Genomic DNA, 24293 nt, shown 5'->3' with positions numbered 1-24293 from the left:
GTACAAGTCATTGGCCTACCTCTTGAATGGTCCTCCGAATGTATGCTTAGAAAAGCTGTCCAACACCTTGGTGCGATTAAAGAGGTGAAGATGGATTCAAAGGAAGGATATCACACAAAAACGGCGAGTTCGCGTTCAACTCAACGTGAGCACCTCTTATCACGGGGAAACTTATAGGTCGGGCGTACCTTTTTGGCTGGATTTTCGTACGAAAGACTATCCCATTTCTGTTTTTCCTGTGGTAGACTTGGACATTACGCTATGTATTTAAAGATATTCCCTACTACGAAGATAAACATGAGGAAGAGAAATGATGGCCTATGGACCATGGCTCCGCTGAAGTTAAGCTGCATAGTCCTTCTTTTGGAAACTTTTTATGAATCACCAACCGCGAGCGAGACGGAAAGGAAGTTATTCACGAAACTCCCCCTACAAGAATTCCTAACAGCTCAGTTAATGCCTCCTCCATCTATGACTTAGATGTTACTTTACAAAAAGTCCGAAGATTCACCGCAACAAGTCTACGGTTCCTGCCCGGTTTCAACTCCTCAACCATTGGTCATGCATAGCAGAGTCCTTGTTGCTGCGTCAAAAGCTAAAAGGTGTACAATCCTCACCTATGGATAGCAAAACATCCGAAACTAATTAATCCTCGCTCGAAACCCCTTCTTGGATCAACTAAAAAACAAAGAAGATACAATCCATATGAATCTAAGCATATTATCATGGAGGAACCTTCTAACCTGAATTTCTTGGATGCACCTGTTTTCCTAGCGGAAGGCTGAGATCGGGCTATGGTGGGCGGCCGTGCATTGACCAGTTCACAAATGAAGCTCATCTGTTGGGCTTTGTCAAGGTTTGGGCAATCTCTGACGGTTCGAGCCCTACGGCCAACTGACAACCGTAGAAAAGCCCGACGTAATACTACTTATGGAGATTAAAAATTCTGCGGTAAAAGGCGAAGCGGGTGCAACACATCCTAACCTTTTTCTCATTCCTATTTTGTTGATCCAGTGGGTGCAGGCGGGCGCTTAGCGGCATTGGAATGATCCCATCTCTTTAAGGGTAATCACTACACAATATTGGTTAGACATGAATTGTGATTTAGGCCAGCATCGACGGACAATTCGTCTTACCTTTCTTCATGCTCAGCGATTTCCAACAACACCGGGTGGTATGGGATGATCTTCGGCACATTTATTCCCACAATACTTTGCCTTGGCTGTGTGGGGGACTTCAACGATGTACTTTACCCTTGGGAAGATTGGTAAACGACTTTTTGCATTGCAACATCGAATGCAATCATTCCGCACTATTTAGATGATTGTGCTTTCTTTGAATTAGAAGGTAAGGTTGTAAATTTACACAGTTGAACAATCGAGATGGCGAGGAGGCTGGTCAAAGCAAAGTTGGATCGGATGGTATGTTCGATGGGCGGCGATTTATGTTTCCTGTAGCTGAAGTTCTTGCTCTGCGCCGCCAGTGGGTTCGACCATTGCCTGGTGCTTGACACATCACCAAGTCGCCCCCAAAGTGAGTAGGTCCTTTGTTTTAGGCCTTACGGGTGATGACCCTGAATGTAGCAAACTTATTTGAAGTATGGAAATTATTTGAATCACAATATACTGATTTTACACAGGAATGTCGGTAATGTGACAGTTGCACTTCAAAGATGGAGCCGTCGGAAATTCTCCAATGGGCACCAACATCTACTTACCTGCGGGACAAATTAAAACATCTCATTAATCGGACTTCTCATTTGATAAAATAGGTCTTGCTTTTAAAAGATGAAATACGACAAGTCTGGCAAAGGGAGGAACAATATTGGGCCTTACGCTCTCGAATTAAATGGCTCAAATGGGGAGATAAGAATACTCGTTTCTTTCATGCGTCAACTATACGAGCGCCGCCAAAGGAACCGTATAACCATTTTACAAGACGAAAATCAGCGGTGGATACGAGACTTGCAGGACTTCGGTGATGACTCTCTCCTAATTTTCCGGGCTCTATACCCGGAGGATCTCGAGACTATCTCCGCTCCTCGACCAATGCGGGGCGGTTGTAACACGAAGATGAATCATAAGCTAACAGCTGATCTCACCTTTGAGGAGGTTCGCCGGGCTACCTTCCAAATGGCAGCCACCAAAGCTCCGGGCCCGGATGGATTAACGGAGTGCAGTTTTTATCGGGAGCATTGGGAAACAGGTTAAATATAGCATGTTTGAATTAGTCAAAAGTTCATGCTATTTAGCAGAAATGCCTCCAGTCTCAATCAAACTATCCTTACCCTCATTCCCAAAATTTCCCGGCTGAAACATTGGATCAATACCATCCCATAAGTTTATGCAACTTTGCATACAAAGTTATATCCAAAGTGCTTGCTAATCGCCTCAAACCTTTATTGCCTACTCTAATTTCTAAAGAACAATCAGCGTTTGTCCAAGACCGCCAGATCCAAGATAATATCATAATTGTACAAGAAGTCCTTCATCATTTCCGTCACGCACCACACTACCAAGACTTTTAGTGCTATTTTGAAAACGGACATGAAAAAAAAGCCTACGACGAATTGAATGGGATTTCTTACGAGATTACCTCCTTAAGCTTGGTTTCCATCCAAGATGGGTAGATTGGATTATGTTATGTGTTACTACCTCCTCACTCGGTGTGAAATTCAATGGTGAAATCCTACCTATTTCTCTCCAACTCGAGGTCTGACAAGGTGATCCCATTTCCCCTTATCTATTTATCCTTGTAGCGGACTGTTTATCGCATTAATTACTCAAGCTATCGGTTTTGGGCACCTTAAAGGCTTGCGGTTGAATCGATGGTGTCCTACATTATCGCACTTATTTTTGCGACGACGCCATATTCTTTTTAGCTGGTACTACTTGAGAATGCCACAATTTAGCAAACATTTTAAACCTTTATTGTGTAGCTCTTGGTCGGTTAATTAATCGTAACAAGTCGGCCTTATCTTTTCCAAGAAGCGCCCTATTACTTTACAGCAAAATATGGCTGAAGAGCTTCGGGTTCCTATTCTACAAAGGGTAGGAAAGTATCTAGGCCCTACCGTCGGACAGGCGGGAGGTCAAGGAAAGAAATGTTCTCATGGATTATTGCCCGAGTTAATGCTAAGCTTGAGGATGAAAGGAGAAGTTCATTTCTAAGGGGGAAGGAAATCCTAATCAAATCGATTATTCGGGCTATTCCTCGGTATGCGATGATGATTTTTTCGATTGCCTATTTCTATTTGTTCATCTATTGAGAAGTGCATAGCGAGATTACGGTGGCGTACTAATGTCGGCCCGAAGGGAGGGTATATTGGAAAGCGGGTGGGATGTTTTGGCTTCGGGAAACTTCAAGGGAATGGGATTCCGTGATCTTCTCTCTTTGAACAAGGCACTTTGGAAAACGGGCTGGCGAATGTGCACTACGATTCACTATGGGGATCTTTATTTAAAAGCCTTGTATTTTCGATCTCGATTTTTGTCTTTGTCAGAAATAGGCTGTCTGGGGATGGCGGAGCATCCTACATGGAAGGGAATCTATTCTACCTAATCTACGCTAGTCGGTTGGGAATGGGGCTTCTATTCGTATTCGGGGAGATCGCTGGTTACCTATGGGCCCTATCTACGGACCTATAGCTCAATCAGAACCAGTAAGAGTGGCAGATATCATAGATCGGGATACCCCAACACAGCGGAGATACCACTATTCGGGAATTTTGATGCAAGTGGTTCAAATCTTTGCTCAATACCTATCAGACCACTATTTTAGAAGATAGACTTATATGGTCGGCTACAACGTAGGCACATACTCGAGTTAAAAGCAACTATTATGCAATGGTAAAATCGAACTGGCCAATTACATGCATCACGGGGTTCAACTTCTTGCCCCACCAGAATAATCGGACTCTCAGCGGAAACTATGGTCGATGAAGACTCTTCCAAGTCAAGCTTCCTGCAGTGCATGCACTTGAGGAATGCCCTTGCAACCCGAGCTAATCTTTTCAGCTGTCCCGAATTGTTCAAGACCCCTTGTCCAATTTGCTGCACCTCATTCTGAAACAATTGAACATTTACTTCTTCGGTGTTCATGGACGAATTCCATTTGGTCCCACTCACAGCTAGCTTTATCCTCTACGGCGTCCGTTCCCAATGTGGTTCGGTGGCTAATTAACAATGTCGTTTGATTCCTCTCCCGACCTTGCGGTAGTTGCCACCATCTTTTGGCGGTCTGGAAGAAAGGAACCATTTTATTTTTGGAATCAACGTCTGAATCCCTCCATGGTAGTGGAATCGGCTCTGGCTCAACTCTCAGCATATCAGTCTTCCACTGCAGGTACCCATCGATCGAGCATCAGATCTGGCCTTGACTCTGTTCCACTCGATCAGCTTTGGCAACCTCCGTCAAAGGGCGTCCTCAGATGTAATATCGACGGGAGTTATCAACAAAACAAGTTAGAAGGATCTATGGCGGTATTTGTCGTGATGATCGGGGAAAACTTCGACATTTACTCAAGATGTTTTCAGCAACTTCACCTTTTGAATCGGAGCTTCGGGCGTTGAATTTGTCTCTCAACATCTCTATCATCGCGGATTCCACAACATCCCCATCGATCTTCATACGGGTTTGCCTTCAACTAGTTGAGATCGTGAAGAGATCGTCTGCCGCCATGGGAGCGAGGCGAGTCATTGACGAAACCCTATTTTGGCTTTCCCAATTTCCTCTCCTCTCTTTGCAACATTGCCGTCCTCTGCTAACCTAGTGGCTGGCTTGGGCGCCAAAGCCAGTTAGCTCATCGACAAAACTTCAATCTTTCTCTTCCGCCGGACCCTCTTTGGATTTGTTATTTTCGGATGCTTGGTTCTTGAGGATGTAATTTTCATCTCTAATCAATATATAAAGCGTGTTTCTGTCAAAAAAAAAAATCTATATGGGCAGTTGGCATGCCTCCTAATATTACTTTAGGCTGAAGATGTTTTGATTCGTATATAGGATCTACCACATAAATATCGGGCACTTGATATTGAAATTTATAGAAACTCGACACGAACGTGCTCTTTATACATGTAGATAATGAAATTTGTAAAGATTCTGCCACACATGTTTTGGCCAGAATGTAAGAAAACGATTTCGGGTTAAGGTAATCAAATGAGAACGAGAATCGAGTAGGTATTGTTATCATTTTTGTACTAAATTTACACAGTGAAGTCTTGAAAGAAGCGATATTGGCTTTTCATTCAAATTTGAATTTGTATCTTCCATATGAATACTCATTTTACAAGTACAAATGTGCATATTCTAAGCCCGTTTGTGCCAATTCTCTATTAGTATATGTAGTGAGAAATCCCATGTAGTAGGTTAAGACTTCTGTACATTAGGGTTTGTATGTGTCTATAAATAAATATTGGGAGAGTAATTTCTCAGACCAGTACATATCATGGTCACATGCATTTAATGTAAATTTATATAAACTATTGTAACTTGCAATAATATAAGGAACAATTTATTGAGAGGCTGCGAATTGAATAAGGTTATATGTATGTGTTTGAGGGAAATTGTCTATAAAGTCCCTAAACCTGTTGTATAATAGCCAATTCAGTCATAAACTTTTTAATTTGATCAAATTTAATTTTAAACCTTTCAATTGCTTTAAATGTAGTCCTTCCAGCCATTGTTGGTCGGAAATTGCTGACTTGGCCACTAACTGTCCAACATAGCACGAACAATGCTAACATGAATGATTTTTACATTTTTTTTTTAATGATTAATTTGATTCATTTCTTTACTTATCTTTCATTTTCATTGTTTATCTTCCCGGAAAGGCTAGTTGGGGTTTCAGGGCCTCGGCGGAGCCATAACCCGCTGCCCCCACTACCAGCCATTGCCGAAGCCACAGCGTCCCTATCGGCCCTTTTGAGGAGATGAGCAGTGAAAAGAAAAGAAATTTATACAAAAAAAATTCCAGAAAAATTTTAAAAATAAGTATGTCGATGATTTCTAGCAATTTTTTCCACAGAAAAACTACGTTGGCAAATTGTCAAGAATTTAGGAATAAATTGGTCAAACTGAAAAGTTTTAGGACTGAATTAATTAATGTATAATAGTTTTAGAACTATTTGGACAATTATGCCATAGAATGCTCCATATTAGCGTAGAGAGGGGGGGGGAATTGATCTTGTTAACTAATTACATTGATGATCCATTATACAAATTAACTATACCACATCGTATGCGTGACTTCTGAGGTAATGAATGATCTATGTGAGACTCATGCATAGCTCATCATTCTCATATTTTCTGATCAAGTCAAGAGGACAAGGTCAGCGTGAATACATTTATTGTACTATTGACCAAAGTAGGTACCTAGGAAACATCACGAAATTAAAAATGAATATGACCTCCTCTCGTTACGGAATTTAAGGTTTGTTAATCTTGTATTAAGTCAAGATGACTAGACATAAGCCAAGTCGTTGCCATAGTTATGCAAATTTTTCTTATCTACTTCTGTGAAATCTCAATTTTGCCCCCCAAGAAAAGTAACTCAACCTGGAAAGAATTAACATGATCCAACTTTCAAAGTTGGCATGAATATTGTTGGAAGTATGGCTTGAGTTTGAGCTCGTAAAGGAAATCCAATCCGGATAGGTTTCTTAGTTCGAGTAGGTTTATCTAAAATGATTTTTTTACTTTGATTGTAAGATTTTATGGAACAACAACCAACTGTTATGAAAACAAAAGTTATGTATTTTAATACTCTTACTTACATTTAGGCTAGACATTGGCGTGGTACTAAACATGAAATGAGGAGGCAAATAAAGGGATTTGAAAAGATTTGAACTTAAGACCTTTTACTTTAGTAGGATGTGAAATTTGGTGGGACCAAATCTTTTTATATAAGAAATGGCCTAATATTTAAAAGCTTAAATTTTTAGATGAATATGAAATTTAATATAAGTCTTGCTTTTCTGCTTCTTCCTTGGCTAATACACACAGGACATCACAATGTTTTGATCATATTGTCCCTCGTAGGACCCATTTTTAGCAGATTATACCCCGACCATCATTCAAGTTAAATGGGGCTCATTTTGACCTCATTCTCTCTCTTTCTTATGTGTCATCCTCTTCTTCCTCGTTGCCTTCTCTGCCTACGTCCTTCATTTGCACTCCTGACCTTGAAGTTTCTATAGCTTGCTCTGCCGCCTCACCGACCCCTGTGGCCTCGACCTGCAATGTCATTCACTTCTAGATCTTGAAACTTTCATCCTTACTTGGTGCCAATTTCCGCATTAGCTCTAGTCACACTAATCACGAGATCTCGGACGCGTGAGGATGCTTGACAAGAGCTTGGGAGTAGGGGTAGCAAATGGGTGGGTCGGGTCGGATATGGGTTGGGTTGAAAATGGGTCGACCCATATTTGACTCATTTAACCCGTTTTGACCCATATTCTTGTAGTGTAAACCTAATGACCCATATCGCCGAGCCCATATCCGACCGACCCATTATTATTTAAATATTTTTATGCTATACAAATTTAATGGAAAATTTTAATAATTTTTTTTTTTAAAATATTTTAAAAAAATCGAATTTTTAATTTTTAAATATATTTTTAAAAAATATTTTAAAATAATTTTATTTTAAAAATATAATAAAAATTTATTTTAAAAATTTTATTTTAATTATTTTTATTTTACAAATATAATTTTTAATTTTATTTTAAAAAATATAATTTTTTATTTTTAAAATATCATTTTCAATTTTTAATAATAATAATTATTATTATTTTATTTTTTTCTTCTTCTTCGGCCGGCCGCCGGCCATGACGACGACCGACAACCGGCCATAGGCGAGATCAAGCTAGCTAACATCAGCGGGGCTCGATCTCACCGATTCGGCGAGGCCAAGGCCCCGCCCAACGATGGTGAGCTCGAGCCTCGCCAAATCTAGCGAGTCTTGAGCCTCGCCGGTCGTCGCGAGTCGAGCCATGCCGGATCTGGCGAGGCCGAGCCATGCCGGATTTGGCGAGGCTCGAGCTCGCCCGACATCGGGTGGGGCTCGATCTCGCCGATCTAGCGAGCTCGAGCCTCGCCCGGTCGTCGGCGGGGCCGAGCCATGCCAAATTTGGCGAGACTCGAGCTCGCTGGTGTCGAGGCGGAGGCAGATCTCGCCAAATCTGGTGAGGTCGAGCCGCCGGCCGCCGGTGAGCTCGAGCCTCGCTAGTCGTCGGCGAGGTCAAGCCTCGCCGGTGTCGAGCGAGGCCTCGGCCTCGCGAGATCTTAAAATGAACTTAAAATGGGTCGAATGTGGGTTATGGCTCATTACAACTTCATAACCCACATTCAACCCATTTGCCACCTCTACTTGGGAGTTTGCCGAAGCTACCAGATCTGGCTGGAGGTGTGGCATGAGTGACCCTCCTATGATCGTCATCATCCTTTGCCCGGAACCGCTAGTGCAGGCAAGTTTGGCATGTCGGAGCAGGACTTTAACGACCAACCGCGACCACTTTTACTCATGGAAGCACATGGAGCCCCATCTCATCCTCCCAAGGAGGTCCTCATCGAGTGCGCTTTGTTGTTGGCTCCGTCCGAGTCTATTCAGTCACGTCAAATAGCTACAAGACATTCGATATATGGAAGATCCTTGTCAAGGAAAGCAAAGACGAGAAACGGGACCTAAGCAAAGCTAAACAGTCTCAGCCCGAGGATATCCGAGTAGGACGAGTAGAGAGTTGAGTGGCTGAGGAACACCTAAATTATTCCAACATCATCAGGCCTAATAAGCGTTAGTGTTTTGCTCGTCATAGGTTCATCTGTAAAGTTGTGTGAGGAACCCCACAATGATCAATGTTTGTTAAAATTGATTAAGAATAAGATGGATTAATGTAGGTTGCATGTATTGAGATATTTCACAATAGGGCACTCTTAGATGCGAAGAGTGCTATGTTTCGGGCTAAATTGCCCTTGATTAGGAAACCATTGTGGTCACATCAGGAGATTGAGTTCTTGTGGTGGATGGACGGTGATGCTATGTTCACTGCTATGGCGTTTGAGGTTCCGTGGGAGAGTTATAGAACTCTAACATTGCCATGCATGGTTAGAATGAGAAAGGTGTATGGTTAGAAGAACTGAATTGGGTTGAATATTGTTAGCTTCTTGTTTAGAAATTGTCAGTGGTCACTAGACATTCTTACTTCTTGTTGCTCTCCTCGATGAAGTTCTGAGCCATCCCCACCAAGCAAACCGAGCTCGGCTCGAACTCAACCACTCCACCCCGCCTCTTCCATCCTTGCCATATTAAGGAGGATTTTCACCGCCAGTTGCCTTATCCAATAGTGAAATTTTCGAGATGCCTAGCAACTGTCGATGAAACAAGCGAAAAAAAAGAGAATAGAGAGATAAGAAGAAAAAAAGAAAGAATCAAATAAAAAGTGGGCCACAAATTGGGCTCCACATTTAGTGGAATCATAGCCTGAAGGAGGATCCTTGGGTGACAATACAGTCAAAACACCATAAAAAGAGAGTATTAGCTTGAGAATGAGTAAGAAAAGCGTGACCCTAATTTTATTGGTCCGTGCTCAAAAAGTATGATTTCTTTTTCGTAACAGTAAAATTCAATAAGTGAAATAGAATGACAAAAATTACTAATATCTTTAATTGAAAATTGCTAAAAAAGAATTTAAGTTCGAACCTATCAACATATCTAATTGACATGACATGATTTCCAAACTTAATTTTCTCAGTCAAAATGATCTTTCCTTTGAATGTTCCACCAAGGTCAATTTCTTCAGTACATCCTCTTCTTCCGGTTCTGTAGAGGGCGGATGCTTCCACATCATCATCAGTTGACTCCCATTTCGATACGCTCGAAGTTTGTTCTTTCAGACTTCTTCTTTCTTTTTGAGCTCGTGTTTGTTCTACAAGTAGCAACTTCTTGAGGGCATATTTTCAATTAAAGAAAAAAGCAGGAGAACATACTGAAGGGAAAAAAAATGAAACATCAAGCAGGCTCGGCAAAAGTATAGACGTAGCTAGCTGTTGATACTAAATTCATTTTCACAAACTCATGTTTTTACACACCCAAGAATCCGTACAGTCTGCCGGCGGTAAATCTAGGGAGACACGTAGCGAGAGAGGCCATCCCCGCGTCACTTAAGGCCCAAACAATGGCGGATATTCTAAATTGTTGATATCCGGAATATATATAATTTTCGTTTTTCCCCATTTTTAGGCCTATAAAGAAGTAATAATCTTTGAAACGACAAAACCACGATTTGTATAAGCCCGCTGCCTGCAGGGTTGGGAATCGGCTGAGCCCAACAAGCCTCTTACTAGGCCTTGCGTTACTGGTATGGGCCAGTTCGTTCTGGCTGAGCCTGAGATGAAATTCAACTTTTTGGCCCGCAAATTAATGCAATTCCAATTTGCTGACCCTTAAAATGTCCAAAAACATGTTTTGGAGCCCCAAATATCATTGCTAATCAGATGAGTACGGCAACTTGATCCTCATCGTCAATTCTATTTCTCACGGCGATTAGAGTTGCAAAAAGCCGCCGCGACACGGTGCTACTAGAGGGAGAGAGGCAACGACTGTCCCGGCCAAGGGTGCCTTCGCCACCAGCATGCCATACCGGAGACAGTGATGCTAAAATTACAATTGTTGTCCGACATGAAAGGAGACATGTCGAGGTCAAGTATCTCTCATTTGATCTCTCTCTCGTTCTCTCAATTTAACATGCGAATTGCTACGCGACAGTTGGAAAGTGGTGACGGTAACCTCTTTGTCTTAACGTGCTGATTGCTACGCTAATGGTTGAAAAATGTTAATGGCAGTTGATGACGAAGGACTTTTGCGCAATAAAAAAGAGTTGGTGGCATAAGAAAGTCGGGGGACCAAATTATATGGAAGGGAATTGTGAGTACAAACCATGAATGCAAACCTGTTTATGTTATTGTAACATCAAAAATGACTGTTAAGTGCATTTTGTACAATGATGATAAGACAAGACCCTGAAACATGCAGAAACGTACATTTCCCCATTTTTCTTCCTTCGCTTGTCGCATCTGTAGATTTCAATATATATATATATATATATAGTCGCAAAAATTAAAGAACAAAAGAAATGCAGCTTCCTAAAAACTTTTGCGGAGACACGTACAATGTTAATTTTGTCATACCAATCCTCAAGTTAGCCTAGTTAATTGGGGTATTAAGGGTGTGCATGACAAAATTTCTGGAACAAAAAATTGATTTTGGTCGAAATTGATTTTCAATTTCTAAAAAGTTAAAAATTTTAGTTTTTGATTTTTTTTTTTTCAAATCAATTTATGGAATATAAATCTGTTCTAGAAATAGAAAAATCAAATTGCGTTACCAAAGCAGTTTATTTGTTCCAAACTTTGTTAGAATATAGAAACAAAGAAATAAAAAGTAGAAATTTTATCATGTACGGCCAGAGTTAAGAAAGAAGGTCACTCATTATAATTACGATAGCTGCGTGCAAACTTCAGCAAGTTAGAGTCATTTACACGGGCCAAAGACTGAGACTTAATTGGTTAATAAGGATTATAGAGTGTTTCTCGGACCTCAAGGTAGTCAAGTCTCTACGTTCGTGTCCCTGAATTATCCTTGATTGAGCTTGATAAAACTTAATTGAAATTCTTTTAGGATAGAGGTTGGTCTATGTCAGAGATGCTTGATGATCTCCAAATTACATATTTTAATGTTTTTCAAATAAAAAATTTGGATTCCCCAATAAGTGCATAGTACCATGGTAAAAAATTGGGGAAAAAATATCTAATGGAGTCATAAACATATTGTACGAATGTCAATTCGGTTTCTAAATTTTTCAAATTTGCCAATTTAGTGAAAAATATTTGTGTGAAATTTCAATGTACTCATTTCCGTTGATTCTCACTTGAAAATCGCTAACATGGTGATGTGTGCCACGTAGGAGGACCAATATATTTAAGACTAATCGGTTAATTTTCTCTAATATTTGCTATTATTCACTATCAATGCACAGCTGAAGGGGACACATAAAGAAATAGTGGTCACACTATCGATTCTAAAGTCCACACAAGTCATTTTACATTAATTATCGTTCACGTTACATGAGCTGTTCATAAGATCTCTTTAATGGCAATTTAACAGGATGGTTTCTTCAGTAGCACTTCATCTCGTGATTAGGTGGGAGGGAACCGGAATTGAGTGTGATGTACTAAACTTTTGCTTATTGTACCAAGCAAGGTTTCTTTGACTAATGGACTTGACCTTTGTATCTTTCTTGACGACCAATTCAAATTCAAGGCTCAATTTATTTTTCACACCACTCGACATGCCAATGACTGCATTTTAGAGCGGTTGGGCTACATTCATTTCTCATATTTGTGGTTAGGGGCTCCTTATCACATCAAATTCCGAGCTAAGGTTGTCATCGATCCTAAAACTATTTTATTTGGGTGCAAACATGACTAATTATCAGAATAGGGATTACGGTGCGTATTCAATATGTTATGAAGTTGGGAGATTCTGGCCCCGCTAGCCCTTTCGATTTTTATAATGTGGTCTCTAGATGATTTTTATTTATTTATTTAGTCAAGTTAGTCATCTGTTAAAGGTACAAAAATGCTGATGTGAATCGTCACATCAGTGCCACGATTAGCTGTGGCTGGACAAACAGGTGATGACATGGATTCTTTTTATGCTTAGTGGACCAAATTATTAAAAACTTGAAAAATATCCTCAAACCATAGTGAGAGATAGACAACTTGGAAGCCAACCTCTAAGACCCAATTGCCTCAGCCAAGGATGATAGGGCTTGCCAATCTTTAAGGTCATGCGACCCCGGTGACCCTATCTAATCGTTACCACAACACCATGGCTGCCATAGCAATCGAAAGTTTTCTTCTTTGTTAATTTTCCTTTCTCAATACTTTATGTATTTATTTTATTTATTAAATTTTCAAAATATGTTAGTTTGTTTTTTTTTTTTTCTTTTAGCTTTTGAAAGACATGTCGGATAAGACGTCAACAAATAACAACTTGACAACATTTCCATTAGTTTTTTTAATGGTGACCTATTTTAATGAGAAATTATATAGTTTAGAGATCACATTGGCAAAAACAAAAGGATGATATAAAACAAACTGAAAGCCATAGGGATTAGTAGTGCCAATACTCAAATTATTGGAAAAAAATGTGTCATGAAATTAACCTTAATACACCGACATGAAGGGCTAATCAAAAAGGGAAAATGCTTCAAGAAGTTTTGTATATAGTCAAGATATTCTACCAATGGTATATATCTCAATTAAATTACCTTTAAATTCTAGATAGAGATAGATTTTGGCATTTGAGGTAGAAAGATGGGTCACTGACATTGGTCAAATATTTGACTTTTGAACGAGTTCACTTCTCATGTTTATGAAGGATTTTCTTGGCCAATGTTGATGTAGGATGTGACCATAGATGTCTGTGGCCCGTCAAGCATCTAACATTGAAGACAACGCTATTAATTGCTGGTTGGAGCATCATATCATGATGGTTTGAAAACAACTCATGATATTTAATACTTCATGATTCTGCATCATCAGTGATTTTTTTTTTGGGTATTTGTACTTGAGAGAGCGATGTTCTAGAACTCAAAAATCACAACTTTTATCGATTTGAGTTCTAATACTAACTCTCTTGGATTGACGGGATTAGTTGGCAGTCAGGAGATATTCAGATTAGGATATGGAGGTAAATCTTGCCTGATGTCTGTAAGTTGTTCTGGATTATGGCCACTTGTATAGGTCAAAATGATTTGATCATTTCATGAGGCTCGTGAGTTATTTTACAGGCTACACTGGTGCCTGCTGGACTATAGAAAAACAAGAGTTTGTTGATATTTGACCTGTGATATTCCAAATTGCATTGCTTAGTTGCTTTTAGTACCATCTATGTCGTACACTATTTTTAAAGAGCAATCTTTTCACATGAACCAATATCATAACCTTGAAAAAAAGAGAATTGTTAAAAAGAAGAGCATTGCTTAGTTCCTGATATTATATATTTAAAAAGTTCAGGCTTAGGTAAAATGTACTATTCAATAACAAGAATAAGAAGAATTGTTAAACTATGAGCAGATGAACTATCGTCTTCACAACCAACTTTGTTAGAAATTCAACTCAAAAAATTCATATGACATTTGGTTTGGTTTTAAAAAGATAGTAAATGCGCATGCATGTTGTGTGTACATAAGATATTGACATTGGAAAAGAAATATTTCATTAAATACTAAAGGTGAGAATGGATGTCGCACGTAAATTGTCAACCGGACTGAACCAATCCTAAAATTGGTCCAATTCTCAATTCAAGACTTATCAATATAGTTTCCGATTTTAATTTTTTTTTTAAATCGGTACTATGCATCCACTTTCAGAGTAGGAATCAAACCGAACTAGGAATCGTAATCAAATAACCAGATTGGGAGCTAGAGAATCGAACTAGGAATCGGAGTACCAAATCCAACCGGATTGACATAACCCCTAAAACTACTAGTATTTATGGATCATTGCAGCAATTTTCATACTTTCATAGTATCAAACTTTTAGAATTAGGAATGTCACATCATTACTATTCTTATTCAATGTGTTCTTCCATAACTATAATTAGTTTTTAACTTACTCTAATGCAGGTGGAAGAAATATATCTATTAGAATCCATTTACAACGTATATGTTTATTCATTGCAGGAGAAATCCAATATAAAAACCTCAAATTAACTCATCACTACTCTTTTACTCATGTTTCTAGTTTACTCTTGAATCAATCCCTTCAGTTTACTTTACATGATAACGTAATACGATTTCTGTTGCTAGTTATGATAGATTACTTTAATTATAAATGGTTTTTGGGATGGGAGTCTTATTGATGAAATTCTATAAATATGAAAGGAAATTTTGTTGTTGCTTGACTAAAAAGTGAACCAAAAAATCAAACACAAAAGTAATTGGTCAGTTCCGGAATGGACCTTGGAATTGCATGTTTGGTTTTAAGGTTAGTTTTAGAGTATACATGGTAATTCCCATGTTCCAAAATTGGGAGGCGGTCTCAATAGAGTATATTCCAAATGTCGGGTGGAATTTGTATCTATTTTGAAATAATTCATTCTTACTAAATACATATTTAGATAGAGAGAGGAATATTGCGATGAAGTTGTGTATATAGATTTGGAAAGATAGAACGATTTTCAAGATTTGCATCTTCTTACGAAAATTGTTGTAGACAGGAAAAGATTGAACCATAGGAGAGACAAATCATTACTATTAACTAACTTGGATTTGCCCATGGATCCAATATTAATGAAATGAATAGTTACAGATATAGAGGAAGGAGAAAATAATAGTTTAAATCTCTTAGAAGGAGGAGGTCCTAGTTTCCTTTTATAATAGCACACATATCATGTGTTTTTAAGAATGAAAAAAAATTTGCATTATTTTGGTAATTATAAAGAACCGTTAATTTGGCAAAGGAAAGCTAAGCTAACCCTATTTTTCAGTCAAAAGATTTCATCAGTTTCCCCATAAATGAACGAACACTCGATATAATTGAATTTGGAAGCATCGCCATAGAAGGTAGATGCACCTACGCTAATTTAATTACGCGAACGCCAACGTACGAAAGATTCTCTTAGCAAGTGTCAAACATGTAAATGAATGAATTCATCATGTCCTTTTCGGTATGTACACATACAAAAATCAATATCTATTCAATCATTATAACACGAATAAAAGGTCAATTTGCACGAAATTTTCAATCGCGTAAGCGATCCGGCCACCTCTTAAAAAATAGATCCACGAGGGAATAAAAAATTTCCATATTAATTACTAATTAATAACAATCATAGCGTCCTTCAAAATAAATAAGAGAAAACGGGACAATGTGATCCTTAAATTTTTAATTTGTTCAATGTAGTTTATGAACTTTAATTCAATGAGTAACGTTGTCTCTAAACTTTTAAATTGTTTAATATGATCAATAAACTTTTGGGATGTGTTTGATTTAGTCGTTCAATATTGTCTTGAACTTGACTCAATAGAAAGATAATATTGGACATTTTCATATAGTTATTTCAAGGGTCACATTGTATATTAAATCGAGTTTGGCTTAATGTGCAATGTGATCCTTGAAGCTAATTTATTTAATATTGTCCATACATTTTGAATTGTTTAATGTGATTCATAGATTTTGAATTATTGATGTAATCATGAACTGATCTGTATTCGATATGGTCTCCCAGATTATATAAAAATGTTGATATTGTATTTGAACTTATTTCTAGAAGGCGCATCAGGCGTTTCATAATTGGCCCAAATCGAACATACCCTGAAAGTTCAACAAGCCACATGGGGCCAAAATACATGGACTAGGGCCAAAATACATGGACCATTTACGTCCTTATTCCGATTAATAAAACCAATACCTAATCGGGTAATAAGAAATATGATTAATACGTTTGGTAGTTTCACCGGCTCCCCATATATATATCTATATATATATATATATATATAATTTTATTTTATTTTGATTTTTTTCTGGTTAAATGAAAAGAGCAGTGCAACGACGGAGAAGGCCCCCAACCACTCCCCACGCACCACGACCACCGCTACCCCCACCCCATCATCCATCACTCCCGCACACGTCCGAACCGACGGTGAGCGGCCGACAGTGACGTCTCCCCGCAAACCTTCATCATTCCTTCCAAGCAATCTCCCCATTCCCCCCTCTTCCTTCCCCCGATTCGTTGGAATCTCGCCATCCCTGCCCCGCACCGTCCCCTCGTATATAAATCATCTGCTGACCATCTCCATCCTCTCGGATCTGCGATTCGCCGTGCTCTACTGCCCTTTGGCCGCGTCAGTAGGAGCAGGAGCAGGACCACCGGTCGATCCTGCCGGCGGTGGTGCCGATTCGATCCGGTCGGGAAGGATGGTGGTCTCAGGCCGATCACGGCTGGACAGGTAGCGGTTTCTTTTCGCGCTTCGATTCGGGCGACAATGCCGGCCGTTTTCTTGTCGGCGGGAGCTGAGTGTGGAGTGAATCCTTGCGGAACGCGAGTGTCGCGGCCGATTTCCCCTAGTCCTCGATCTGTGCGGGATTTCGCGGGGGCTTCTTTTGTTGTGATCTGTTGATGCGGTGGGGTTCGTTTGCTGGCGGCGTTTGAACGGATCGGTGCCGCGCACGTGATCCGCGCGGAGCTTGGACGCTGATGCTGCGTCGATAGGCTTTCTGGTTTTCTTGTTTCCCTCCTGGATCGCGGGAATGGCGTGTGATTCACCGAGCATCGCCAATCCGTAGCATGCCCCGCTCGAAATGATCACACGTCCCCAAGTTTTTTCTTTTTTAAATTGGGCAGGATAGCGTGTTGCTGTTATCGTCACAGAAACACGCACCGCATCAGCCCGATGAAAAGTGGCGTGATCGCAGAGTGTCTCTCGCGCAGATGGAGCTTTTGCTATAATTCACTGTTGTTTTCCATGTGTTGGGAGGAATATGAGGCTTCTTCTTTGAAATTGTGTGTGATTTATTTAAGTTAGGAGCAGTTTTGCGCTGTTTCTGATCTGGAAGTGTCTCGATACCATTTCTAGTGTATTCTAGTGCGGTGCTGCCACGGAGTGTATACTTTATTACATATGCTTAAGGATGATATGTGCGAGTTTCTCCTCCTCTTGTCTTGGGGCTCTGCCAGTTGTTTTGTATTGAGATTTAACCTTTTTTTCATTCACTTTGTTCGTTTATGTTTGCTACGTTCCTCTAATTTTTCCAGCATCATGAGACATTCATATATCTACTACCAAGTATTGGTTTCCATTCCTAGTGCCGGATTCATCTATAGCACATTGTTAGCAGATTTCGGAGCTGCTTAGTGTAGACATGGATGTAGTTTAACAGGTTTGCCTTCATAAGAATTTACATTATAGGTTTTGTCAATTACTTGAGGACCCAGTGAGGATTCTGCTTGCATGAACGAGGACTATTTATTCAAACTTCTTTTCGATGAAATATCTAGCCAGCATTTGTACATGCATGGCATATATATGCATTTATAGTTAATAGTTTAGTGCATTGCAGAAAAACACCTGTTTCACTGATGAAAGCAATTGTTATCATGCTGCAGGTGTCCTTTTTACTTGGCATCATCCCAGTATTTATCGCCTGGATATATTCGGAAGTGCTGGAGTTCAGGAAGTCCGCTTCGGTTTCTAAAGTGTAAGTTTTTCAATATCATCATGACAACTCTTTCTTAAGGTTGATTGGATATGACTAACGATTGGGTTGTCTTCCAAATTTTAAGCTGACATGTTTCATTTCATTAACTTTCCTCCCTGCCCTGGTTTTTCTTGAAAAAGAAGTCTTCAATGAGACCTTCACCAGTTTTGGTAAAACAAAGAGGAAGAGACTTTCACCTGTGAGCATTCAAAAGTAAATCGTTGTGACTTCAAATAGTTTGCTCGTATTTTACCAGAAAAGTTGTTGAGATGGGAGAGAGGTGATATTGGAAAGGGGTTAAGAAGATTCTTTGAATCTTGACAGTTGGAAAGTCAATTACAATGGTAGGATCCTTCTGGGGTATGAAAGGCAGTGTGTTTGGTTATTAGCTCAGAGACAAGGCTCCAATCTTTATTATGTATAGTATACTGGATAGTCGTCATGATCACCAACTATATTGTTTTACAGTTTTAATGTTAGTTGAAATATTAATGTAAGATGTCCAAATCCTAAAACCAGCAAGTTGTCCTTTCAATAGTTTCACTTTTTCCCCTTAAGAGTAGGCCCAAATCTCCATTATTCTTAGAACCCTGAAAAGATTAATTAATGCAGAATAAGCTTTTCCCCTTTCTTGTCTTTTACCAGTAAAAGCAATTCACAAAAGAAGCAGGGAATGGCAACTCAGTTACAAAACAATTTTCTTGATAGTTGATTTTGGTAAATATAGTTTAAATTTAAGATATATTTAGAGAAAGAGGAATAGGAATGGCTATTCAAATAGCCATCTACCTAAAGAACAGGGAAGTTAGAATAGCATGTTAACACTCGGTTACTGCAAGGACACAGGGGCACATAATATTGAGACTCATTTTCTTCCAAAGTTCCCTTTGGATTTGCTAGGGTGACTGTTTCTGACCAAGCTGTTATATCTCAAGATTTAATAGTAGGAGTTGCACACATCTCATGGGTCAATGTAGATTTTGTGACAATTTTGGATGTGCATGCACATAACAGGTGATTTCTCTAGAACTGCTATGGGGATATGTCTGAAATATCTCTGATACTACTATGAGGAGATGCGTGTGGGCACATGCTCATGCCTTTGTGCAGTTCTGATGGAAACAGGAAGCGGGATATAGTTCTAGCAAATGATACTGATATGAGCTGATATTGAAATTTTATTAAATTCATTCAATGAACTATTGAATTGCTTTTGGTGTTGAACAATTCGCTTCTTGGCTATAGCCACTCAGACAATAATTTGGTGGAATTGGGAAATGGTACTGCCAAGGAAGATGATCGAGCTGTTCTTTTGGAAGGAGGCCTTGCCAAGTCAGCCTCTGCAAAGTTTCATAGTTCATCCATTAAAACGAATTTGATCAGGTGCTTATTTTATTATGCTGTGTTCTCATGGAGTCCCCCATTTATTAGGTCTTTTACTTACCATATAGCTTCTGAACCTTTTTTAGGTTTTTGACAATGGATGACTCTTTCTTGCTAGAGAACCGAGCAACTCTTAGAGCAATGTAAGTGAAATATTGTTTTTGATCTGGGAACAATTACTTTCTTGGCATCTTCTTATGAGTACACACATTGTATGGGTCTGAGTTTGGAACAGTATCGCCCTAATTATTTATCTGTGATCTAATGATTACATTGATTTGGGAGCAATTACTCTCTTGGCATCTTCTTACAAGTGTGCACATTGTATAGGTCTGAGTTTGGAGCAGTATTAATCTACTTCTACATCTGTGATCGAACAAATATATTGGGAGATTCTACTAAGGTAGTGATTTTTCTGCCTTCTATTGCTATATTATTATCTTTAGAGCTAATAGTGGATTTTGCTACCTTTTGAAGTTGTACTTCTGTCCAGCAACTGTGATTTTAGAAAGAGTTGCATAATTTGTTTTATATTTCTTGAGGAGTCGAATGAAACATTCCTCATGTATTTTGGTAGCATTCAGTTGACATTTTTATTAACTAGCAAAATTAGGGCACTGCTGGATGACTTTTTGCCCTGAAAATATCCAATGGGAGTCGTATTGTTGTCTCTTATTTTTTGAACTGTTACTTGTAGAATGGTGTCATGTACTTGCTCAGCTGATATTGTTATTTTCCTTGGACAGAATTACAATAGGGACCTTTTCATCTTTCTCTATGCTCTTCTCATCATAGTAGCACTGATGGCCTCCCTGAAGAAGCATAGTGACAAGTCGGCATTTTCTGGAAAATCCATTCTTTACCTTAATAGGCATCAGACTGAGGAATGGAAAGGATGGATGCAGGCAAGTTTTCTTGCAGGTTTATTATCTCTGAGTCAGAGTTAGATGAAGCATAGTTTTCGGTACTAAATAAATAGAAACAGTACAATCTGGAACTTGTATAAATAAATAAAGATGGTACAGTCCTAACTATGCTATCGTTACTTTTGCTGAATTATTTGCCGAGTGGAGGTAAGCTTGCACTGGAAAAGGTCGCGATTTGTGATAAGTAAGTATGTCATCTAGTAATTCTTAGCTCAAAATATGCTCTTTCATTCTTGATATCTGTTAATGGACTTTCATGCACTTCAGATCTGGGTTGGCTTTGTAAACCAGGCCAATGTTCGGGTTTTATGCATAGTTCGTCAGTCAACCTATATGCGCCTTTGTTTTTTGGCATTGTTGAGGGCACTCGATTTTCTCTTTTCTTTGTTTTTTTTTTTTTGTCACCTGAAGGAAGCCGGGGCATTATTTTAATGCTGCATGCCTGTTTTGTTTGTGTTTTGCAGGTTCTCTTTTTGATTTATCACTACTTTGCAGCAGCAGAAATTTACAACGCGATCCGTGTATTTATTGCTGCATATGTTTGGATGACGGGATTTGGCAATTTTTCCTATTATTACATTAGGAAGGATTTCAGTCTTGCTCGTTTCGCTCAGGTCATCATTGCTTAGCTTTAATCTTCGTACTGCCTTGACTTGCTTAACTGCTTTTAGTCTACTGAACTCTGACATGTTTGTGAATTATTATCAATTTCGTGCAGATGATGTGGCGACTAAACTTCTTCGTGATATTTTGCTGCATTGTTCTCAACAATGACTACATGCTGTACTACATCTGCCCTATGCACACACTTTTCACTCTTATGGTTTATGGAGCCTTGGGTATTCTAAACCAGTATAATGAGATAAGATCGGTGATGATTGCGAAGATATTTGCTTGCTTTCTGGTGGTTATATTGATGTGGGAGATTCCAGGGGTTTTCGAAATTCTCTGGGGCCCATTGGCATTTCTATTAGGTTGGTACCAAAGACTTCTATTGACTTCTTTTTTGCCTCTGTCGGGAATATTGTTGAGATAACACACTTCAGAGTTCTCTAGCTGGAAATGCTAACATTTGGACAGTGACAGATGTTCTCTTAATCTTCGTGTTGGAAATGAAGTAATATTACTAGGGACTGAATTAGGTTTTATTATAATTGGTGCAAACCTTTTTACCTTCTTTACCAGTATGCTTGCTGTAGGTTCTCATTGTTATTAGTGGAGGGACTTTTTAATATATGGATTACATCAAAGGATCTTTAAAGAACCATAGGCTGCCCTGAAAATGGTTATCCAAAAAGTCTTATGACAGAATGTTCTTTTTCTAGACTTAATACAATTATCTTTATGCATTCGCATTACTCTGGCTTTCGTCATGCATTTCTTACATCTTGAGCAGAGTCTGTCTGAGTTATTGAATGTTAATCGCCCTTTCCCTCCTTGACTGTTTGATAGCTCCATGCCGTTTCTGTTGTTGCCAGGATATACTGATCCAGCAAAACCGGATCTGCCTCGATTGCATGAGTGGCATTTTAGATCTGGACTTGATCGTTACATTTGGATCATTGGCATGATATATGCCTATTACCATCCAACGGTAATGCCTGTTTACATTTTTAGGTTGCTAGGTCTCATTCTTTTGGAAGTTTCAGACTTGAAGCTCTTTTTAATCAATTTAGGTTGAGAGATGGATGGAGAAACTGGAGGAAATGGAAAACAAGAGAAAGGTCACAATAAAATCGGGCATCGTTGCAGTTGCCTTGTTTGTGAGTTGAATTATCTTATTCACTGCTGCATCCTAGGATCCTAGCTGCTATTTGTTGATATTTCCAAGTTAAAGCTGGATTCATGTTGTGCTGCTCCTTTTTCCCACAGCTTTAGTTTTTGGTCAGTTGACTAATGCAGTTAACTTTTAGGTGGGTTACCTGTGGTATGAGTATATCTACAGACTGGACAAAGTGTCATACAACAAGCTTCACCCTTACACATCCTGGATTCCTATCACGTGGGTGTCGAGTTGCCATTCTTTTACTCTCTCCAGAGTTTACAAGTCTTTCCGTTTATTCTCTATCATGCTCTAATATCTGTTTGCTTTCAGGGTATACATTTGCTTGCGAAATTTCACTCAGCACCTTCGGAATTATTCGTTGACTCTCCTTGCGTATGTTCAACTTATCTCTTAATCTGGACAAACGAAGGATGAAGTCTGTGCACACATGACACTTCTATTGTTCCTTTCTAATTGCATTTTTGTTTTTATAGGTGGCTTGGCAAGGTTACATTGGAGACGTATATTTCCCAGTTCCACATCTGGTTGAGGTGTGTAGTGTCATTTTCTGTCCATTGCCGAGTGCACTCTCTGTATGCTTAGAATTTTCTGGGCATTTGTTTCTGTGGCTTTGATCTTGTAAATGCTTCTATCTTTTCATTGCGTCATAAACTTGAGACAGAATCTATTGTGGTTTATGGAAGCTACTACTGCATGATAAAGTACAGTAAGAATTCAAATACAAAATTGCACAACTAACAAAATTGTCATGGCTGTTTGATGAAAGCAAACTGTGAGTTTACATGAGTAGAAATTTCTAAGTGTCCAAAGATATAACTACCTCTGCACTCTTCCATCATTTTAGGCGCCTTTCTAATTCTTTTGTTTTCTTATGCAGATCGAACACGCCAAATGGACAGCCTAAATGGCTTCTTTGTCTCATCCCAGGCTATCCTATGCTGAACTTTATGCTGACATCTGCGATATATGTTCTTGTAGGGCTTGCCTCCTTTGAATCTCAAACATGAAAAACTTTAGTTGACTGTTCAAATAGATCTAACAATATGAAATTTTCTTTTACTTGACTTGCTTTTGCAGATTTCTCATCGTATCTTTTTATTGACCAATACACTGAAGGGAGTTTTTGTACCGACAAAAGATGATAAGAGGCTGCTGTCCAATTTTCTTGCCGGCATAGGCATTAGTGTAGCTCTGTACTCCATTTCCTTCATTGTTCTTCAGATCCCACATACACCTGTAAGTGCTCTTGCTACGCTTCTCCATTAATATTATTGCACAGAGAGGGAAACAAACAAGATATATTGGGGTCTGATCTTTAGTGAAGGCTGTAGGATTAAACCATTTGATATGTCCAAAGAGTAGTCTCATCTTAGCAATGTAATAGATCTGCCCATGTGAGGCAATCTTATGCAGTTTTCTTATATTTCCAAATTGTGCTCAAGTCTCTCCACACTATACAGGCCTGAACAAACACAAAAACCGATAAAGTTTAGCTGCTGGAGCGACACAACACAATAGAAGAAGCGAATAAGCATGTGGGAAAAAGATGGCGCTAACAATTCTTCAGGCGAATTGCCTGGGATGCTGCTACGGAAATGGAAAATGATAGTGTGAATTCAACCCTGGAAATATGGCATGTCATAGAGGAGAAAAGGTGATTGCTTTAATAGTTTGTGAGGGTGGCCTTATAGAATTACATCCCGAGTCACCCATCATTCGTTAGTTCTACTATCAAGAAAATTGTGGGTCCACGTTGCGTAAGTTTTTTGGCGCCCGCTCATCCGATTAAAGTTTTGTTCCTGATAATTTTTGTTGTTTTCCTGTTCAATTGTGAATTAGTTTCTCTCAAGAAATGTGGAGCTACAGAGATGTATATTTAAAAGAATTCATTTCCTCCGTCCTGAAATCGGTTGATTGAAATCTGTCAATTTATCGCA

At 39.1% G+C, this 24293-nt stretch overlaps 1 protein-coding gene across 1 annotated transcript; it reads left to right on the top strand.

Moving 5' to 3' along the window:
* The first annotated feature begins 1787 nt into the window (after nucleotides 1-1787).
* LOC104440819 (protein REDUCED WALL ACETYLATION 3) lies at nucleotides 1788-24293 on the top strand. The gene is made up of 17 exons (XM_039313685.1): nucleotides 1788-2205; nucleotides 16711-17012; nucleotides 18170-18261; nucleotides 19507-19644; nucleotides 19731-19787; nucleotides 19975-20047; nucleotides 20391-20549; nucleotides 21035-21184; nucleotides 21289-21544; nucleotides 22049-22164; nucleotides 22247-22333; nucleotides 22484-22572; nucleotides 22666-22728; nucleotides 22830-22886; nucleotides 23234-23330; nucleotides 23434-23592; nucleotides 23817-24293. The coding sequence occupies exons 1-17, from the start codon at nucleotides 1788-1790 to the stop codon at nucleotides 23820-23822; spliced, it is 2319 nt and encodes a 772-aa protein (XP_039169619.1). The 3' UTR covers nucleotides 23823-24293.

Source organism: Eucalyptus grandis, chromosome 5 (assembly GCF_016545825.1).
Source record: "Eucalyptus grandis isolate ANBG69807.140 chromosome 5, ASM1654582v1, whole genome shotgun sequence".
In the NCBI taxonomy this organism is placed as follows: Eukaryota; Viridiplantae; Streptophyta; class Magnoliopsida; order Myrtales; family Myrtaceae; genus Eucalyptus; species Eucalyptus grandis.
This window is presented reverse-complemented; position numbering and strand designations above follow the sequence as displayed.

Excerpts from the sequence above, each read along its gene's own strand:
- LOC104440819 (XM_039313685.1), top strand. The coding sequence starts at position 1,788 with ATGAAATACGACAAGTCTGGCAAAGGGAGGAACAATATTGGGCCTTAC. Across the intron at positions 20,048-20,390 it reads TATTGGGAGATTCTACTAAG|AATTACAATAGGGACCTTTT; the intron begins GTAGTGATTTTT and ends TTCCTTGGACAG. Across the intron at positions 22,573-22,665 it reads ACATCCTGGATTCCTATCAC|GGTATACATTTGCTTGCGAA; the intron begins GTGGGTGTCGAG and ends GTTTGCTTTCAG.